Genomic DNA, 20001 nt, shown 5'->3' with positions numbered 1-20001 from the left:
CAGCGAGGCTGGAACTATTTTGAGAGTTGGTTGATCCCCCTTTTTGGCAACAGACAGCAGGGTCAGGTGACCCAACATCAAAGGAAATCAAAGATGGAATGACTCTTCTCCCCCAACTGTTTCTCTATCCAGGGGCCGGTTCCTATGCCTTCTTCCGGCTTAATAAAGAAGAGAGAAGGGAGAGACATCTCAAGCCCAGGTCATGCACTGTGACCGGCCATTTCTTTTGTTCAATCCTTATAAACATAAAAGCATCGCTCTTTTTTTCACCCACCAGGTGGACCTGCAGCCTCTCCCGGGGGGAGTAGGGAAAAGTGCTGTAAGAATGACCACTAGAGTTGACAGCCTGCTCCCAAGCCTAGAATAACCTCTGTTTAGTCCTGCCTCCTATATCCTACCTTCCAGGAAGTTTTCTCTGATAATAACCCACTTGTATCATTCTGGAAATACCTGAAAATATCTCTGTAATTAGTTCTATTTATGTGTTCCCTGAAAGGTAAGCTTGGGTTCTTTAATCTAAATCCCCAAGCACCTAACCCAGGACTCCAACCCATGGAGCACATACTAGTTTGATTAAACTTTAATTGAACTTATTTTAATTTAATTAAATTTTAAAATATATTAATTAGTTTAGGCAAACTAGAGAAGATTTTTTTAACCATGGTTCTCTTGGAATTAGGTAGAGAAGAGAATATATATTTCACCAAAAGAGAAAAGCCACTGATTCAGGGAGTTGAGTCCTCTCTGCGAATCTGCCTACCTCACAGTGTGATTGTAAGAAATGCACTTTGTTGTTGCTTTTGCTGAGGTAATTGGAGTTAAGTGACTTGTCCAGGTTCATATAGCTAGGAGGAATGAACTTTGTAAACCTTACAGAACTTACACAAATAGGCATTATTGCCACTGCTAAAATAATAAAATAAAAGTCTACTACCAGCTAGACAATAATAATAAATCTACTTTCTATTTGTACAATTCTATTTCAAAGTTATGTTATAGATAATGATTTTTTTTTTGATTCTCACAATCACTGGTAGGCAGGCAATGCCTTATATTACAGATGAGGAAACTGAAGCTTGGTGGGTTTTAAAAGAGACAGCTAGTCAAGTAGAAGAGCATGGACTCAAACCCAGTCAAGACCTGAAATCAAGCTCGCTCTCTCTGACACTGCTTATAAAACCATGGGCAAGGCCTTTTACCTCTCTCAACCTCAATTTCCTCATTTAAAAAATGAAAATAACACACAAGGCACTGGCTTCATGGAGTTATGAGGATCAAAAGAGATAATCTATACAAAGTACTTTGCAAAGCTTCAAGGGCTAGATAAATGTCAGTTGCTATTATTATTATCCTACTACATCAATGGGTTCTTAAGTTGAGATCTTTGAATATATTTTTTAACATTTTGATAACAGATTTAAATATAATTGGTTTCGTTGTAAATCTTACGTACTTTAAGCATTAAAAAACTGCTAAAGGAGTCCATATATTTGGACAAAATTCATATTTCTCAACAATGTTCCCATCCCTCACCAGCTCTTTGATCTGTTCTATAAACCCTACTGACTTTGCCACCAGCAAGTTGTGTTCAGAGGGATGGTCATCCATAGCCCTTCCTTTAGGGCTATGGACAAGTCAAAAGGGCAAGGTTCCAGCAGTGGACAATCCAGCAGGAACTCAATAATCCAGATACTTTAGTTTTTAAGGGGGTGTCTAAACTAGGACCCAAACACACTACCCCTAGCTGAGATACAATGGACATTGCCTGCAAACTCTGAGCAAGCCATATGAGCCTGGGGATTGGGGAGGTAGAGGGCGGCTTACTGTTGATCCCAAACGATGAGGTGGAAGAGATACTTATAGAAGTGAGCCTTGCGGGTCTGCAGGGGACTGCAGAGCTCCTTGCCACCGTGGCTGAGGGAGCAGGAGAGGTAGAAGTCTTCATAGCTACAAAAGGACACAGAGAAACAGATGAGAATACTAGACTTCCCTACCCAAACCACCAATCTCACCTACTTCCCTACCACCGCCTTCTTTCACTGTGATTCTAATCTGCAAGCTTCACGTAGGAATGAATAAATGGACAAAGACCTGCCTGGTAGTCCAGCATGCACTTTCTCTAGTTAAATTCCTTTCCAACTCTATAGGAGAAAGCACAGACACCCCAAAAAGGGGTGGAGGAGGGCAAGGGAGCAGGGAGAGTAAATCAGAAAGCCTCGGTAGGAAGGCAGGTCTGGGAGAAGTAGCCTCCAACCTTTCACTTTTCCTCAGCTCGGGTGGAGTTGGGGGTCCCCAGAACTGTCTTCTTTAATTCAGAATCGGCCAACAAGGACTCTCTTCTGTCTTACCTCCTAGTCCTTAACTTCTGAGTCGGCTCTTTCTCATTCCCCCAAACTAACCCGACATGCCCTGTCTGTATATGGGGGAGGGGGAGAGGAAGAGCGACATATGCCGCCATGAATGCCAACACATGGGGGTCCCTGTGGCTCATGACAGGTGCCTAGTGACAGGAGAGGTCAGAGAAGGCCCCGATTTCCCAGGCTGCCTCCTTTGTTCCCAGCCAATCGCCCAGAGGAATACATTAAGTATGGAACAAAGGGAAGGGCTAGGGGTGGGGATGAAGGGGAGGGAAGGGGCGGGATGGAGTCCTCGGGACTATCACACAGCCTAGTACACTGACTACTACACAGCCTGGTACAACTCCCCCGCGTCTCCTGGGGTCCCCCACTCACCACCTCGGCTCCAGAAGAGGAACCGAGGATTACCAACTGCAGATCTCCCTCCTCCCAGCCCTATGGGCCTAGAGACCCCAGACAAAGGGTCATCTCCCCCTCCCCTTCCCCTTCCCCATTGTGTCTCTGCTGGGAAGTATAGCCATTGGCCATGGGGCATGCACTCTATCTGGGAACTGGCCATCTGTCACAGTCTCTCCCTCGGGCCCAGAAATGGGAGGGGGCTGGGATGCCTGCACAGACTAGAGAGAAGGGAGAAGGCAGAGCCGTACTCTGAGGTTCCTTTTCCCAACTCTACCATCAGGGTTCCACTGTGGCCATCTTTTCCCTTTTCCCTTGGGAGCCCCCAGCCCTCTCCAGATTCTAAGGTTTCTCAGCCACCAACAACTCACTGTGTTTAGCACTGGGTGACTTACGGAACCCTCTGCCCGGCACCGAACCTGGAGTCAGGGGGCCTCGGTTGGAATGCCACCTGTGCCACTGTGTGCCATGGAGCAAGCTGCGTAAGGCAGGGTGCTGGAGAATGAGGTGGTCGGCCCGCACGATCCCTAAAGTCCTTCCAGTGCCAGAGATACCACCTTATATTTTAACCTCATTTTACAGAAGAGGAACTGGGAAGGCAGAAAGACTTATGGGAATTGCCCATGGCTGAGAGGCAGGCTTCAGACCCGGATACCCGAGCCAGGCCCATGGCATGAAGCCGAGGGGAGATCTTTCAGCCCAGCAGTAATGTGGGCACCTCAGGCAGGGGAAGCTGAGAAGAGAGGCGGAAGTGGCTCTGGCAACTCCTTTTCTACTTGAAACGGATCCAACCAATGTTCGCAGGACCTCAGAACTAAAGCTAGGAGGGAGCTCAGAGCCTGGCTGTTTATTCCAACGCTCTTGTAAAAACAAATTGGGGGGGGGGGAGGGGAAGGATAACTGAAGACTAGGATGGGTAAGGTCACACAGATAGGGAGCAATGGAGCGTGGATTTAATGGAGGTCCTCTGATTCCGGACCTACAGTTCTCTTCACCATATTCCACTGCCGCCTCCTTGAGGGGGCCCAGCCCTGAGGCTCACCTGGTAGCCCAGGTGATAGGAATTCTGTGAGTAGCATAAACTGTGAAGGCCAGGGGCCCAGAAAGGAGGCAGGCGTCCTGGACCAGCTCATGCTTCTGGTTCCCAGACACTACTGTCTGAAAGTCAGCATTGAATGTATTGCAGTAGAGTTCCACCAGGTCCAAGATGGCAGCCGTCAATGCCTCCACTACCTTCTCTGTGAAAGGGGGAGAAAAGAAATGAGTGGCCCCTCCGCACACATACCCCGGGGGTCTTCCTAGCAGGACATCAGTCAGGATGGTTTGATCTAAGGGGTCTTGGTTGGTTTTGTGCACTGTATAAGTTGACCTAACTTTTTCCTGAATCCTGCCTAAAGCACAATCGTAGAATCCTGGAGAGAGATGCTAAGATGGAAACTTGGGGGGGAGTGGGAGAGAAGGTGCCATTATAAGCTGAGCCAAGCCGCCCAGGAAGCAACTATCATCTCCCAAGTGTGAGTTTTCCCATCTGGAATCCAGGCAATAACTATTCAGCTTCATTACCCTCTACCCCACCCTATCAATACCTCCCAGAACACAATAATGAGTAAAAATTATGAGGAGTTTATAGAGAAAAATGTGCTGACCAGCTGTGCTCAGACTTCGTACTGGAAAATATGTATATACCAGCATGGCTACACACACACACACACAATATTGAAATAAACTCGGGTGGGGAGAAGGCAAGCTAGACAAAGGTGCTTTTCCCTAAGAAGCAGACGGAAGAAATTGCTCATTTTACCTCGGTTTTCCCTCACAGCCAGGACATTTGGATCCTATTGGGGAAGAAAAAAGCTCATTTCAGTGCCTTTTCAGCCACAGTTTAGCCTTAACCCCTTCCCAGGCACCCCTAGCTGGCATCAGATGAACAATGGATGAACGCCCTACCAGAAAGCTGCCCGAATGCCCAACTCTAGCAAATGAAGAATTTGGTCACATTAGACTCAGTGACCAACCTTAGGGTGGGCAAATAATGAAGCAGTGAATGGTTCTGTTCTCACCCTCTAACAAGAACATCAATTTGCTACCCCTCAAGAATTCCTGAGAATTGAAGCATTTGAGTGAGAACAGCTGCTTTTAAAGTAGACATCTAGTCATTCTGGCTATGGAGGAAGCATTTCCCCGGTTCCAAATAGCCCCTGTGTCCCCCTTTCTCGCCTTTACCTTCTGAATTTTGGGTTGCATTCGAGAGGGACAAGGGGGCAGCTGGTTGAGGGCACTGGTGATCTCTGGAGACTCCACATCAGCCAGGGCATTGCAGATGGCTTTGACAGACTGGACCACCCTGTCAGCCTTCAGCGGGAAATCCCCCTGCAAGAAGCAATATAGGGAAGCTGGCAGACATGAAGGCCAGACATCTCCCCCTTCTTCCCTATTCTGCCTCATTCCCTTAATTTCCAAAGAAAAGCTGACCTGAGAAGGTCAGAAACTTTCAAGTTATCAGGCCATGCTAATAAAACCTAGAAATTATTTTCAAACATCATTCAGCCAAGTAAATCCTCACCAGACCACTTCTTGGGAATTGCCCATGCCTACTTATCCCAAACCCACTTCAGGGTGACCCCATCCAATATTCCACAGCTGAGAAAACAACTGTCAGTTTATAGCAAGCAAATGCATTTAGGGTCTCCCCCTATCCCTCTTTGAGCTGACAAATTTCCAGGAAAATCAGATAGATGGAGAACATGAATTAGACTAGCCTTTTAATAATGTTCCATTTATATAATCCTTTAAGGTTTATACAGTTTCTTCAATCATTCAAGCCAGAAACATCTACCAAGAATAAGGCATTACACCTATTCAACATGTAAAGGCAAGCAGTCCTTGCCATCTGGGGGAGGGGGTAGGAGGAGGGAGGGGAAAAATCGGAACAGAAGTGAATGCAAGGGATAATGCTGTAAAAATTACCCTGGCATGGGTTCCATCAATAAAAAGTTATTAAAAAAAAAAAAAAGAATAAGGCATTACACTGAGCCCTAAGAATATAGAGACAAAAATGAAACAGTTCCTGTCTTCAAGGAGCTTATATTCAAAAGGGAAAGATAGTATTTAAAATGTATCTATATGGATATCTGCAATATGTGTGTATATGTATATATGTATGTATATTCATGTGTATTCATATGTCTATATGTATTCTATTGTAGAATACACACTAAGGTAAGGGAAGAAGGGAGGAATATATATATTTACATACACACACACACACACACATATATAGTACTACTGATATGTGTATATTTTGTGTACCTGTTACAAATTCCATAAAATGTATATACGATATTTTGGAAGGGAGAGCACTAGTAGCTATGGGGCTCAGAAAAGGCCTTAAGTAGAAGATGGCTCACTTTAGGAAAATTAGGAGGCACAGTAGATAAAGCACTAATCCTGTAGTCAAGAGGACCTGAGTTCAAATCCAACCTCAAACACTTGCTAGCTTTGTGAGTCTAAACAAGATACTTAACCTTATTTGCCTCAGTTTACTCATCTGTAAAATGGAACTGCAGAAGGAAATAACAAACTGCTATAGTATCTTTTCTAACAAAATCCCAAATGTGGACCTGAAGAGTCAGACACAACAATAAAATCTTTCATTTTATAGATGAGTAAATTGAGGCACAGAGAGAATAGTAATTCACCTGTGTTCACATACCTAACTAGGTATCAGAACTGGCACTGGAACCCAGATCTCCTGCCTGGGAGGAACCTATTCCATCAAATAATTTTGCCTCTCCAAATTCATTCAACTACTTCACCCACAAAATTCCCATAACATTCACTGGACAAGCTAGTTGCTTGCTTAAGTCACTAGCCTCATGAGCAAAGCAAACGTTCCTTCATCTTTAGTTCATATATTTTCTTCATCTTTAGTTCACACATTTTCTTTTTTTTTTAATTAATAAATATTTATTGAGTTCAGGACAGGTGTCGTTATTCCCATTTTATAGGAGAGAAAAGTGAGATTCACATAGGAAAGCTGATTAGTTGGAAGGTAACTAATAGTCAGCAACAGAGCTAGGTCAGGTAGGAACTGAGATATCCTGAAGTTCACACATTTTCTTAGGATGATAAGCCTTAAAATGTTTTCCTCATAATGATGCCCTAAGATCAATAGTACAATATTATTATTCCTATTTTACAGAGGAGAAAAATGAGAATTAGACATATGCATTGACTTGCAGAAGATATGAAGTCAAATTAAATTATGCTTGATATTATACCTGGGGCAGTTATTATTGGGCAGTGGATATAGTGTTAAGTTTGGAATAAGAAAGACCTGCCTTTAAGACTTCCCTTAGTTTCTTCCTCCATAAAATGGATATAATATTGGAATCTACTTCATAGGATTTCTAGGAGAATCACATGAGATAGTGCATGGAAGTTGCTTTGCAAACCTAAAAGTACTATATAAATGTTGTTGTTATCATTATTGTTATATATCTAAATGTAAAGTAAATTTATAAATCTAAAAGCACTATATAAATTCTAGCTCTTGTTATTATATATCTAAGTAATCTCATGTTAGAGATGAAGAATGAAAGGTATAAGCATTTAGTGATTGCATAATGACTTAAAAATAGTGAAGTCATTTCCTTAAGGCCACTTTCTTACTGCCCTGGAGGATTACCAGTGAGAACCAAAATTCTATTACAGCAGAAGAATTCTGGTTGTATATGTACCAGCTCAGAATTATAGCTATTCTAACTGTAAAGAAAGCCCCCGACTCTGAACTGAGGGAGGTCTCCATCCCATTCTGGTTCTCCCAGAAGAATAACTCCCATTCTTGTGGTATCTAGAATGCTAGCACATCCCAATGACCCAGGACACAGACTGGGAAGGGAGATTACCCCCAGCCCCATCCAGCACAGACTCACCTCAGCCAGCAGGAAAGCATCCACTTCATTATGAAAGGTGTCAAAGAGAAGACTCAGAGCCTGCCTGAGGATGTGGGGGGAAGGGGATGGAGAGAAATAGCAAAGATCAGGGCAGACATGGTAAATAGAAAGATCTATTCCTTCCTCTTCCCAGGATCAGGGGAAGGAGGGTTGGGAAGAGTTTGTATCACACAGTCCCCAAATTCTTCTGGCTTTGAAATTTTCCTCCATGTCCCCTGAGTCCCAAAAAGACAGAAGGAAAACATTCTACCTCCCCATCCTTCAACTCCATTAATGAACTAGAGAAGGGAATAGGAAAGCAAGAAGAGCCAAAGGGGTAAGAAAATGGAAAGGAAGTAGTGGGAGGAGCCTAACACACAGGAAATGAGTGCCAGAGAGAATAAATCTTGGAGCGGGGTGCCTTCCCTCACGATCCAATTCAGTGCTAATACCAGAGCTTCCCCTAGTTTGGAGACAGTTAACTAATAGACTGTAAAATCCAGAAAGATAGGGACCAGGTCTTATCTATTTCCTCTAGCGCCTACCACAATGTTTTGCACATAATATATAACGAATGGGGAAGCACAAGTGTCTTAAGCTGGTCCATCTTCTCTCATATCAGCTCTTCCCAGGAGTCCACCCTCTCTCACCTGCTGATGGTCTGTTTGACAGGTCTCTCTTGAAGGTGGATATAATGGTTCAAGGTAGAGGGGCTCTGGTCATCATTCATCTGAGTGGAATAGGCAAGATCCCCATCTTTAGGCAATAATCCTACTCCACTCTCCCTAGACATGCTCCCTCATCACCCCTGCACCCTTCACCCAACTCTCATCATCCACGGCCCCCACCTTATTCCCCTCCCAACTACACACTCACAGTCCGTGCCAAATCAGTTCGAACATCCTTGCGTTTCATCAGCTGTAGCCGAATGTCAGTGTCAAACTTTCGACATTGCTGAATGTATTCGTGGCTACCCAAAGCATGTTTGCTAGTAAGATGAAAAAAGAAAGAGAAGGGAACAATATAATTGCCTTACAGATATTATTTCATTTGATTCTCACAATAACCCTGGGTGGGTAAGTGCTATCATGACTGCCATTTTACAATTAGGGAAACAGTTAAGTGATCATACAGCTAATAAATGTCTGAAGCCAGATTTGAACTCAGAATTTCCTAAATCCCAAGCCCAGCACATCTACAATATCACCTATCTCAAAACCATCAATAAAAACATGGGGCAAGTTTCCTCAATCAAGGGACCTCAGAGGCAGAGAAAACTATATAACCTAGCCTTGGGGAGTGAAAAAAGAGATCTTCTGTTTACCCTCATCTTAGTGCCTGGAGAAAAGTCATAGTTCTAAGCTTGGAAAAAAGAGAGATAAAGGTCTTTCTTTTAATTTAACCGAACAGGCAATTATTAAGTACCTACTAAATTTGACACACCATTATGGGCACTAAGAAAACAAACATTAAAAACAGTTTTCTTTCAGGGAGCTTACATTCTGAGGAGTGGAGAGATGGGGAAATAACAAACAGAGAAATAAATTTTAAAAAATACATAAAAATAAATACAAAATTTTTGAGTAAGGGAGCGGGCCAACCACAGAGAGCCACATTTTTCTGTCTAAACATAAACATAAACAATCATTTGATTCTCACAATCCTACTAAGATCCACCGAAGCCTTAGTTTGTACAGCCCTGCTACCTCATTTCCTAGGTGTTTGTAATCTGCATATTTGGCCTTTGCTAGGTCATTCAGCAGGGTAGAAATAGATGGCTAAAAAGAGCCAAGTTCACAGTGACTTATAGAGGGAAGGTCTGTTTGCTCCCTGAGCCCCGTGGTAACTGGTAAGGGCAGAGAGAGGAAAACGGATGGGAACCTAAATGTTCAACACTACAATATCCCAAAACCTCATGATTAGGTCACACACAGGCTTCACAGGCTAACAACTATAAACACAGCACAGGAGCTATGGGGCCAAATAAAGCAATATCACCAAGTTACCAGCTTGTCCTCCCTGCCTTGAGCCACATGCCAACCAAAAAGCATGTTACTTTCTGGGGGATCCTGCCCAATTCATGACTAATGCAGCAAACAGAGCAAACTTCCTCCAAAACTCCCACTCCATCTCTTTCCTGCTATACATACTCCCTCTTCTCTCCTCCTCCTCCTCCTTTTCCTAACTCTTTCCTCCAGTAAGTGAGGTGATCCTCGGGTTTGCAGCAGCAGCTGTAACTATGATGGGTACCCAGGAAATCAGGCTTTGATACTGCCCTTCTCACCACACCCTACTCTAGCCACCCTCCCTCTGGGGGAAAGAGGTTGTAACAGGTCAGTAGAGAAAAAAGTGGGGGGGAAGAGGAGGTACCAAAAAATAACCCCAGTTCAGCCTCCAACTCAGCTGATCTCAACAGCTGGATAACAAGGTAGAAGGGAATTTCCTTCCTCAACACATCTGGAAACTTTGACTTAGAGGTTGAGGTGGGAAGGACTTGAGATTTCCTTCCTTAACACATCTGGAAACCTTGACTAGAGGTCAGGGTGGAGAAGGAACTTCCTTGGAAGAGGAGGTAGAAAAATAACATGGCTAGGGCCAAGATCAGAGGCCAACATAGATCGAGGTAGGACCTTGAAGTTCATTCTATCCAAAAGTGGCTGTGATCTTGGAAAACCTTGAGTTTCAGAGGCAGTTACTCCAGAATCCTCCATGATTACTTTCAATACAGAACAAGGTAGGGAGGCAGGCTGTGACCAGAGGGAGGGAGTGTCCTGGGAGGAAGGAAGGAAGGAAGGTAGGTGGGGAGAAGAGGGAGGTGGGGAGCAGGAAACCCAGCCTCCTCCTCCACCGCCTGGCTCCAAATTCTTATCTTGGAGTTCCGTGCATCCTGGAAGCAGCTGCTAAAGGGGGGTGGGGTTAGGACTAAGGCTACTTCAGGAATGGTTCTTCAGTCTGCTCCCCATTCTCCCTGCATGTTCCCTGTAGGCCAGCTAAATACCCACACTCCCTAGAGTAAGTTCTTCTGAGGAAGAAGATCTGAAGGAAACAGAAGCAGCTCCTGTGGTACCATTCTGTCCACTGGCCTGGCCTGCATCTGAACAAATGTTCAACCTTCACTTCAGATCTAACATTTCAGCAGGGAAGACAGAAAAATGGTGGTGGCAGAGGCCACCACGGGAAGAGATCTGGGAGTAGTCCAGAGATTGATTCTATCCAATCCAGATCTCCTTGGCTGAAGGTTAAGAACCTGATTACCTTCCCTGTACCTAGCCATTCCTCTTTTCTGGGTGGATTCCATGCTTCGGGCTCCCAGGGGTTGAAGGAGAAGCAGTAGCTTCCAGGAAAGGAAGGGCCTGTGAAAGTGGCAATCAGGAATCTTCCCAGGAGAGAATGCTTCTCCAATTAAAAACAGCTGATACTTCTGATGCCCTTAAATAACCACTACACTTTGAGGATGGAAACAAGTAGCCCAGGGAAGGCAAAGTAATTGGTAGATGCACTAACAACCAACAGTCATGGGTTCTAGATCCATCCTAGATGCCAGCCACAAGAATAGTCTTTGCTATTGCTAGCTCTTTTAGTGACAGAGAAAAATGCAAGTAGAAATGACTTGAGGCCTGAATGCTGCTGCTTCCACATTTTGCTCTCTCCCAGTCTACTATCTTGAATGACAGAATATAAAAATGAAACTACTTACAGGAGAAAGTAGTTTGGGGAGGAGGGGTAGATTTGCATATACACTGATTATAAACTCCCCAACCTTCCTCTTTCCCCTCACCCACCTACTTTCCTCAGTCCTCCTTCTTCGGTTCTTTTCTTCTAAGGCTACCCCCACTGATCCTATAAATGTCTAATTTGTACCTGTTTGCATATTGTTCTCCCCCCTTTAGGATACCCTTGTTTTATGTCTTTTTTTTTTGTAATCCCCAACACCTACCACAGTATTTGGCACACAGTAGATGCTTAATAAATGTTAGCAGACAGACTAAGTCCCTTCCCATCCTCAATCTGCCTTCCAGATCAGTGCCTGGCACAAGGTAAGCATTTAATTAATTGCTGCTGAGTGACTGATTGCCCTCCACGGTTTCCTTGCTCCCTGGCCAAAGAAAACCAAAGCCCTGAGAGAAACAGGGAATGGAATTGTTTTATTAGCTCCAAATCAGATTCTCTAGGCCAGGAAGGCTGCTTTTGAAAATATATAATATTGTACAATTGATATCATAGTTCTGGCCTTCTCAAGGGTGGGAGAAAGAATTTGGAAGTCAAAATTTAAAAAAAAACTAAATTATTTTGCATAAAATTGGAAAACATTTAATGAAATAAAAATATTTTTAAATTTTTTTCCAAGAAAACAAAAAATAAAACTTAGCTAGTGATAGATCCCAATTCTACATGACAATGATGACAATAATAATAATAATAATGTTGAGTAATTTTTCAGTTGTGTCTGACTCTTTATGACTCCATGTGGGGTTTTCTTGGCAAAAATACTGGAGTGATTTGCCATTTCCTTCAGCTAATTTTATAGATGAGTAAACTGAGGCAGACAGGGTTAAGTCACTTGCCTAGAGTCACACAGCTAAATAAGTGTCTGAGACCAGATTTAAACTCAGGAATATGAATCTTGCTGACTCCAGGTCCTGTACTCTAGTCACTCCATCCAGAATAATAGTATTTATGTAGAGATTTACAGTTGCAAAGTCCTTTACATGTCATTTCATTTGATACTTAAGCAACCCTGAGAGGTAAGTCTTGTTATTATCTCTATTTTGCAGATGAAGAAATGGAGACTGAGCAAGATTACACTATTTGTTCAGGGTCACATAGCCAATAAGTGTCTGAAACAAGAACTGAACTCAAGTTTTTCTGTTTCTGAGTCCAATACTTTTTCTGTTGTCACCCTGCTCTATATGGGAAAAAATTTTGTGGAGCTGGAAAGAGAGGTATTATAATATAGGAAAAAATTCTTCCCCTGTTCCATAAGGACATTTACATCCAATCCCTCAGAAGTCCTTGGCCTTAATCCTGGCTGCAAAGACTCCATAGCCAATTCAGGGCAGGGAGTCACTTATCCCCAAATAAGAGATGTTGTTGCCACGCCCATTGCTTTTCTATTTCCATGGGTTTGGGAACACAAAGCTTAATCTTTGCCCAGCCCAGGTTTCCAGTTCCTTCAGATTTAGCCAACACATCCAGCCAGCTCTGCCTGAGGCCAGAAATCCTACAGTAAGTGAGACGTGGCTCAAAGGGAGAATGGGAAAGTCCTTACCATAATGCTCAGAACATAGTAAACACTTAATAAATGTTTATCAACTGAAGCTAACTGTCACTCCTCCATTGCCCCAACTGCTTTCTGCCACCCAAGTCTCCCCACGTCCCCATACCCACACTCTCTGACCCCTTCTTCAACTAAGCAGGACACTAGAGAGATCACTCACTTCTGAAGGAATTCTTCCAGCCCACACAGCTTGAGCACAAAGTCACCCACATCCACATCCCTTAATTCATCATGTGTGTAACACAGCGTCTGGTAAATGAGTAAGTCCACTGTGGAGGAACCTACAGAGAATGGAGTAGGAAAGAAAGGATCATGGCAGATCTTCGGTTTTCTAATGAACCTCATCTCCTTCCACCTTCTCAATCCAAACATCCTTCCCTGGCCATCTTTCCCTTAGTGCTGGCTTCCATTATTAGAATGAAAGCTTCTTGAGGACAGGAATATTTTTTTTGGTGTCCCAAGTGCTATAATAAAGGCTAGCATTTACATTTACATAGTAAATTACCTAATAAATTTTATCTACATAGTATATATGCCTTTTCATTCACTTCTTCATTCTAACCTAAATTCTTCCAGCTGACTGCTTCTAATCAGTAAAAGAGGCAGCCAGAGTTTGGTTCTGTAGATTATAAATTTTCATATCTGGAAGGGATCTTAGAGATCACCCACTCCAGCCTCCTGGATGGTAGTGAAATGCTTTGCCTAAGGTTGTAAAGTGAAAGTGTCCATCAACTGGGGACCAGCTGAGCAAATTGTCATATGTGATTATAATGGAACACTATTGCACTATTAAAAAAAAAAAAGATAAGCAGGATATGAACTGATACAAAGTAAAATGAGCAGAACCAGGAGCACACTGGATACAGTGACAGTGATATTGTAACAGTGATCAATGGTGAAAGACTATTCTGATTATGACAGTGATCCAATACAGTTTTAAAGGACACAAGATGAAAAATTCTGTCTACCTCCAGAGAAAGAACTGATGAATTCAGTGCAAACTAAAGCATCATATTTTTACTTTATTTTTCTCATTTTTCTTTTGCAACATGGTTAATATGGTAATATGCTTTATGTGATTTTATATATATATAATTGATATTACATTGTTTGCCTTCTCGTTGGGTAGAGTAACTGGAGGGAAGGAAAGGCATTGAAACTTGAAATATTTTAAAAAGCAGCACTAAAAATATTTTTTAATTGCACCCCATGAATGGAAATGCTAATAAGTTGCATTTTTTAAAAAAATTATACAGCAACATAGCAGTAAAGTTAGGACTAGAACCTAGTTGTTCTGACTTTGAGGTCAATGTTCTTTCCACTGTACCTCTGCTACCTTACCTGATCCTTTCAATTCAGAGAATCACATAATGCAGAGCTAGAAGGAATCAATTGTCTAGGTCAGCCTAATTATTTTACAGAAGAGGAAACTGAGGCCTTGAACAACCAACTTGTGCAAAGTCACCCAGCTAGTTGAGAGGCAAGACCAGAATGCATAGCTTAATGTTCTAGCTTTCCACTGAGGGACCAGGCTGTACAGTCATGTTGGGGAACTCAAACCTGACATATACTTATTACCTTTTTGATGTTGGATAAATACCTTAACTTTCCTGGGAAATTTTCAGGAAAATGGGCATCTGTAAAATGAGGCAGTTGGACTAGATGGCCTCTGAGGTTCATGATTCTTCCCAGTCTAAGATCCCTTGTTCTAGAGCTTGTCACCTGGAATTCTTTGGACCCTCTTTTCTTTTTGATTATTATAATTACATATAATTATAATTGCAAATCAATGAAAATCTGTTTTTTCTTCCTCTGACTCTACTCAATTCAGAAAACACACACACACACACACACACACACACACACACACACATCCCCCAATCCAAAACCATTCTTACAAACATGCATAGTCAATCAAAACAAATTTCCGCATTAGGAAGTTTCAGTCTGCACTGAGTCCATGACCTTCCTGTCAGGAGGTGGGTAGCACATTTCATCATGAGTCCTTTTGAATTGAGGTTGGTCTTTAAGCCCTCTTTTTCCATGGCCTTTGGGTGAGAGGGAAGAGGAACTCTAGCAATCTAGTTTGAGATTCTCTCCCTCCTCTTGTGCGCCTTTTCTTATCTCTTCCCTTCCCCAACTCTTTCCATCAGCCATCTTACTCTAAGCAATTTCTGGTCCTTGTCTCTATGCTCCCCACCTCAAAGCTCCTCTTCAGATCATCAGTGTCACATAAAATCACAAGGACCTACTAAAACCATCTGATGTCCTAGCTGGAGGTTACAGCTATCAAATAATTGACTTACAATCACAGGTAAAGGTGAGTGGCTCCCGTAAGCCTTCACATACCACGGTCACCTTCAGGCTCACCCCAGCACCAAGGTGCTCCGGACTAGGGTTGACAGCGCTCCAGACATAGCCAGTGAGGGAATAGTCCTGGATATCAGAGCCAGACCGAAGACTAGAGACAAGAGGGAAGAGGAAATATTTTTCTTTATAACAACCTTTCAGAACATAAAGAGGTAGCCTGTGGGGAGCCCCTCATCCCGCATCTCACACAAAACAACACCCACCACTCCCCAGCATAATTACCAGGACCTGATGGAACCTAATAGGCACTCACATTCTCAAGTTACTTAAGTCAGGGTTTTTCAAACTGCCTTGCATGAACTTCCAAGGATTAGTGGGAAGAAAAAAAATATGTATGTATGTGTACATATATATATATATGGATACAACAGGAAAAAGGATAGGGACTGTAGCTGTGATTTCACTGATACAGGGTGGAGAAACTCCCTCACACAATATAGTAAATCTTCTTTGACTCTTATAGTCTTAGAAAGTTGCTTAGAACATCTGCTCATTTGTATCAGAGGCAGGATTTGAAACCATGTCTTATTCCCTTAGAGTTTTGCACTCAATCCACTGCAATATTTCACAGAAGGGGAGAAAGTTTATAAATATGAGCTGCTGCTCTTTGTGTTTTTATTGGCTTCCTTCAAGATTTAGTCTCCCTAGCTGCTAATGCCTCCTTTGTAAATCTATCTTCCATCTAGCCATTGTAGGGTTCTGCGTGCCAATTTATGGATGTATAGGTTGTTACCCTCATTACAATGTAAAATCTTTGAGGACAGAGACTTTTGTCTTTGTCTCCCTAGTACCTAACACAAATGCCTGGCCCACAGAAAGACCATTATCTGAAATTTGTTGATTGCTAAATTGTTAGAGATTTTGTCTGAGCATATATTACTTGAAGATTCAGTCCCTTACTGGCTAGCTCTAACATTACTTTCACCTCCATAGTTGTGCTTTGGTCCCTAAGTGTCATTAGGGATAATGCCAGAAATCAAACCCATGACTACAGGGCCTTGATTTGAGGTTCTACTCATGTATGACTACTATCTTTTAACATAAGAAAGTTTCTTAAACTTCACAGTTTGAAATGCTCATTCAAGAAAAGATTCTGCCTCAATGGACTAGGGTTTCCGGGGAGATAGATACAAAGGTGGCCCACTCTTTCCATAACACCTCCCCCAACCAAGCCCCATCCCTGGCACCATCCTTGTGCTCTTACACATCCAGCATGTGGCAAAATGCAGCGACTTCCTCATCCCTTTCCTCTGAGACTTCAAACAGCTCGTAGCCATTGGCAGTAGACCGGGGCCGGGAGCTCACCTTGGGGAAAGATTGCCTGGGTTTAATGATCCTTCATCCTTGTAATCCCCTTTTCCCTTCCTTTCCCACATCATTTCCAATTTTATTTATTTTTCTGAGGCAATTGGAGTTAAGTGACTTACCCAGGGAGGTCACATAGCTAGGAAGTGTTAAGTATCTGAGGCCAGATTTGAACTCAGGTCCTCCTGACTTCAGAACTGGTGCTCTATCTATTGCACCAACTAGCTGCCCCTGGGATCTTTTCTTTTTGATAAATGCTCCCCCCCCCCCAAATCAAATACACTCAAGGTTGGCCCAGACCCTACTAGAGAATGAACTGAACAGAAAAAAGGTGAAATGAACAAGATACCCACCTAATTTTGGTTCAGAAGTGGCAGGCTTAATTATAACAGCATTTATACAGCCTCTTCATGATTGCAAGGCATTTTACATATGTTTTCTCAACTTGATTCCCACAACAACTCTGTAAGGTAGGTGCTATTATTATCCCCTATTATTATTCCCTTTCTACAGATGAAGAAACAGGTGGAGAGAAGACAAATAACTTATAGGGGAACTCTGAGGCAGAATTTGAGCTTTGATCTTGCCAATTCCTAGACCAGTACTTTATCCACAGTGTTACTGGGCTGACCTCAGCCTAGTAGGATGCCCAAGACCCCAGGCTGCCAGGCTATGCTTCTTGAGTGCTATCACTAGGAAGCACTGCTGGGGATGGGGTAGAAACGAGACATTACATCCATTTGACTACTCAATGATTCCTGGATTAATGAACCCCACCTCTCACCTGAACACCTGGATACCCACCCAAACCTACTTTGGAGCTGCCTAACCCTAGATTAAAGTCAATGGTGGACAGGATAGTCCCTCGTAAATACAATACCGAGACCTAGAGTTCATGGATCACTGACTCAGACACACATGCTTTTTTTTTTTTTTGGTAGATACTATTTGGGGAAGAAAGCAAAAAACAGCTGTTCAGGGCTGAAGTGAACCAAGTGGAAACCTCTGGCTCTTCTCCAAGTCCTGTGTCCTCTGGTTACAAGTCTCTCTCACCTTAGCTGAGCCTCTTCCTCCTTCCTGCTTCCACCCCAAAAATTGTGAGGAGGGTAGGGTGCGACAGAAGGAGGGAGTTGGAGGACCAGAGCCCATGCCCCCAGCACAGAGCTGTCATCAGACTTAGGAGGAGAGAGGATGCACGTTGTTAATAAGCTCAAAATATACCCTGCGGCACAGTCCTAGGACAGAAAATAGAGCAGATTGGGGGTGGGGGTGCCAATGGAGGGTGATGTGTAAGAGGGCACCTAATCAGCAGTCTGTGCTTTGGGCCAAAGCCTGTGGGTCACACTGCCCAAGAATGAGCCACTAGCTTCTGGTCAAGGGGAATATTCTCAATGCCTCATTTTTTGTCATTTCCCTGATATTCTCACTGCCTTTTCTTTCTACTTCCCCTCACAGAGAGATGAGTGGTTATAGAATCAGCAGGAGTTCCTTATTCTAATTCCCAGGTCACTTCCTCCAGGAGATCTCCTCTCTCTTGTTACCCATACTCCCCAGGCAGAGGGAGATGGGGGAAGCAACAGCAGGAGCCCGTGGTGTGCCAGGCCCCAGCCCTGCCAAGTTTGTGCATGTGTCCTAGTCAAAACAATAGCCCCACTGTCAGCAATTAGCCCACAGAATAGCACCAGAGAGAAAGGAAGGGAGGGAGGGAGGGAGAGAGGGAGAGAAAGCAGGAAAACAGAGCGGCTGCTGAAGGCCATTTTCATGCCCTTTCAGAACCACTCACTGGCACCAAAGGAAAACAACAACAAAAAAACCCACTTACGTTAGCTAGGCTGGCAGGCCTTGATGGTATCACCCACTGCTGACTGTGGGAGTCTATGAGCCGGAGGCTGGTAGCAGGGGCACCCAGCTGACATTTGGAGCCAGCCATTCCTATCACGGGCTCTACTGGGCTGGGACAGGGACAGGGCCCCCGGCTGAAAGCCCGGTGGAACCGGGGAGGTGGAACTGGAGGGTCTTTGGCAGCCCCTCTTCCATCAGGCTTGGTCCCTGAACTGACTGGAGGCAGGGAAGATGGAGGCTGCATGCCAACCTGCCCCAGTCAAGAGCTGGCGGCTCTGCTTCTAGGTTCTTCAAGGAGACTCCGGAGCTCTCTCCTTCAGCTCCGGTGACACACTGGAGCCAGGGGCGGAGGGAAGGGAGGGTGGCAGGAGGTAACACCCCTTGCCAGGATAGCCCGAGCCGGCAAGTAGGCCCAGCTCACCCAGCTGAGGGAGCAGGATCCAGGAGCAGAAATCACCCAGCCCCTAAAAATAGCGGGAACAGCCACACCTCTCTGATCAAGGGGCTTTAAAAAGCTCTCGGCTCGAGTGTGCAGCAGAGTCTGCTTTACTTTTCTGGGGGTGTCCCCTGAGGGAGAGTGAGTGACCTCATGATAAGGTTTTGGATGGCTCCTGACTGCCAGATACAGAGGGATAAGCAGATCAGTGTTTCTAACCCAGGAGTACATTCTCTTCTTGATCAAGATAAAAATGGAAGGAAAGAGCATGGCCGAAATCTAGGCTACTGACAAGTCTATCATCCATGGGGGTCTCCTGGATTCCTAATGGGGACATCAACTGACAAGTGGGATAAGGGCAATTATGGAAAACATCAAGTCGTGACAGATTCAATGGCCTGTGTCCTTCAGGTGAACAGATAGGAAGTCCCTAGACTTGAGAACCTAGACCTGGGAAGCAGAATCCTACCTACATATAGAGATGCCCCCAACCAATTTTGTCTGGAATCAAGGACCAACTTGTTCTGGACACAACAAAAAGTTGATGTACTATTATCTGCACAAGGGATCATGGGGGTGAGAATGCCTTCTTAGGGGACTCATCTTCAGAACCACAGCTAAGATTTACATAGAATTTTAATACCAGCAGAGGCGTACATTCTCTGATTTGAAACCCCACTCCCATCCCCTCAAAAAACCTGTGAAGCAAGTGCTATTATTATCCAGATAGATGAAAAAATAGTCTCAAAGTAGGTAAGTGACTTGCCTGGAGTCACCTAACTAATAAATGTCTAAGCCAGGATTTGAACCAAGGACCTCTCAATTTCAAACAAAGAACTCTATTATCCCTGTCTCTTGGTCTGGAGGGAATGTAAGAGTCCCTTCCCAATGATAATAATGATGGCAAATCATTTTGTCTTACGCTCATATCAAATATTTCACTTCTTCCAAATTCAGACACCTCACCTCATTAGAACTTTACAACAAATCTGTACAACCGACAAGGGAAATGTTATTTCCCTTACAGAATTATGTGAAAAATGCTTCATATTTAGGAAAGTGTGCTATAAATGCTACTTATTA

General features: G+C 43.7%; 1 protein-coding gene across 1 annotated transcript in view; it reads right to left on the bottom strand.

Moving 5' to 3' along the window:
• Nucleotides 1-20001, bottom strand: part of PIK3C2B (phosphatidylinositol-4-phosphate 3-kinase catalytic subunit type 2 beta) — a 73686-nt gene that overhangs the window by 27024 nt on the left and 26661 nt on the right. The window contains exons 4-13 of the mRNA XM_051998559.1: nt 16540-16640; nt 15272-15426; nt 13126-13246; nt 8564-8675; nt 8338-8417; nt 7688-7751; nt 4977-5123; nt 4555-4588; nt 3796-3991; nt 1825-1947 (exon numbers count right to left, since the gene is read on the bottom strand). Of these exons, the coding sequence (XP_051854519.1) occupies nt 1825-1947; nt 3796-3991; nt 4555-4588; nt 4977-5123; nt 7688-7751; nt 8338-8417; nt 8564-8675; nt 13126-13246; nt 15272-15426; nt 16540-16640 (1133 nt within the window). The remainder of the gene's footprint in view (nt 1-1824; nt 1948-3795; nt 3992-4554; nt 4589-4976; nt 5124-7687; nt 7752-8337; nt 8418-8563; nt 8676-13125; nt 13247-15271; nt 15427-16539; nt 16641-20001) is intronic.

This window comes from Antechinus flavipes, chromosome 4 (genome assembly GCF_016432865.1).
Source record: "Antechinus flavipes isolate AdamAnt ecotype Samford, QLD, Australia chromosome 4, AdamAnt_v2, whole genome shotgun sequence".
NCBI classification, from domain to species: Eukaryota; Metazoa; Chordata; class Mammalia; order Dasyuromorphia; family Dasyuridae; genus Antechinus; species Antechinus flavipes.
The sequence above is the reverse complement of the archived record's forward strand: the minus strand, read 5'-3'. Positions and strand labels throughout refer to the sequence as shown.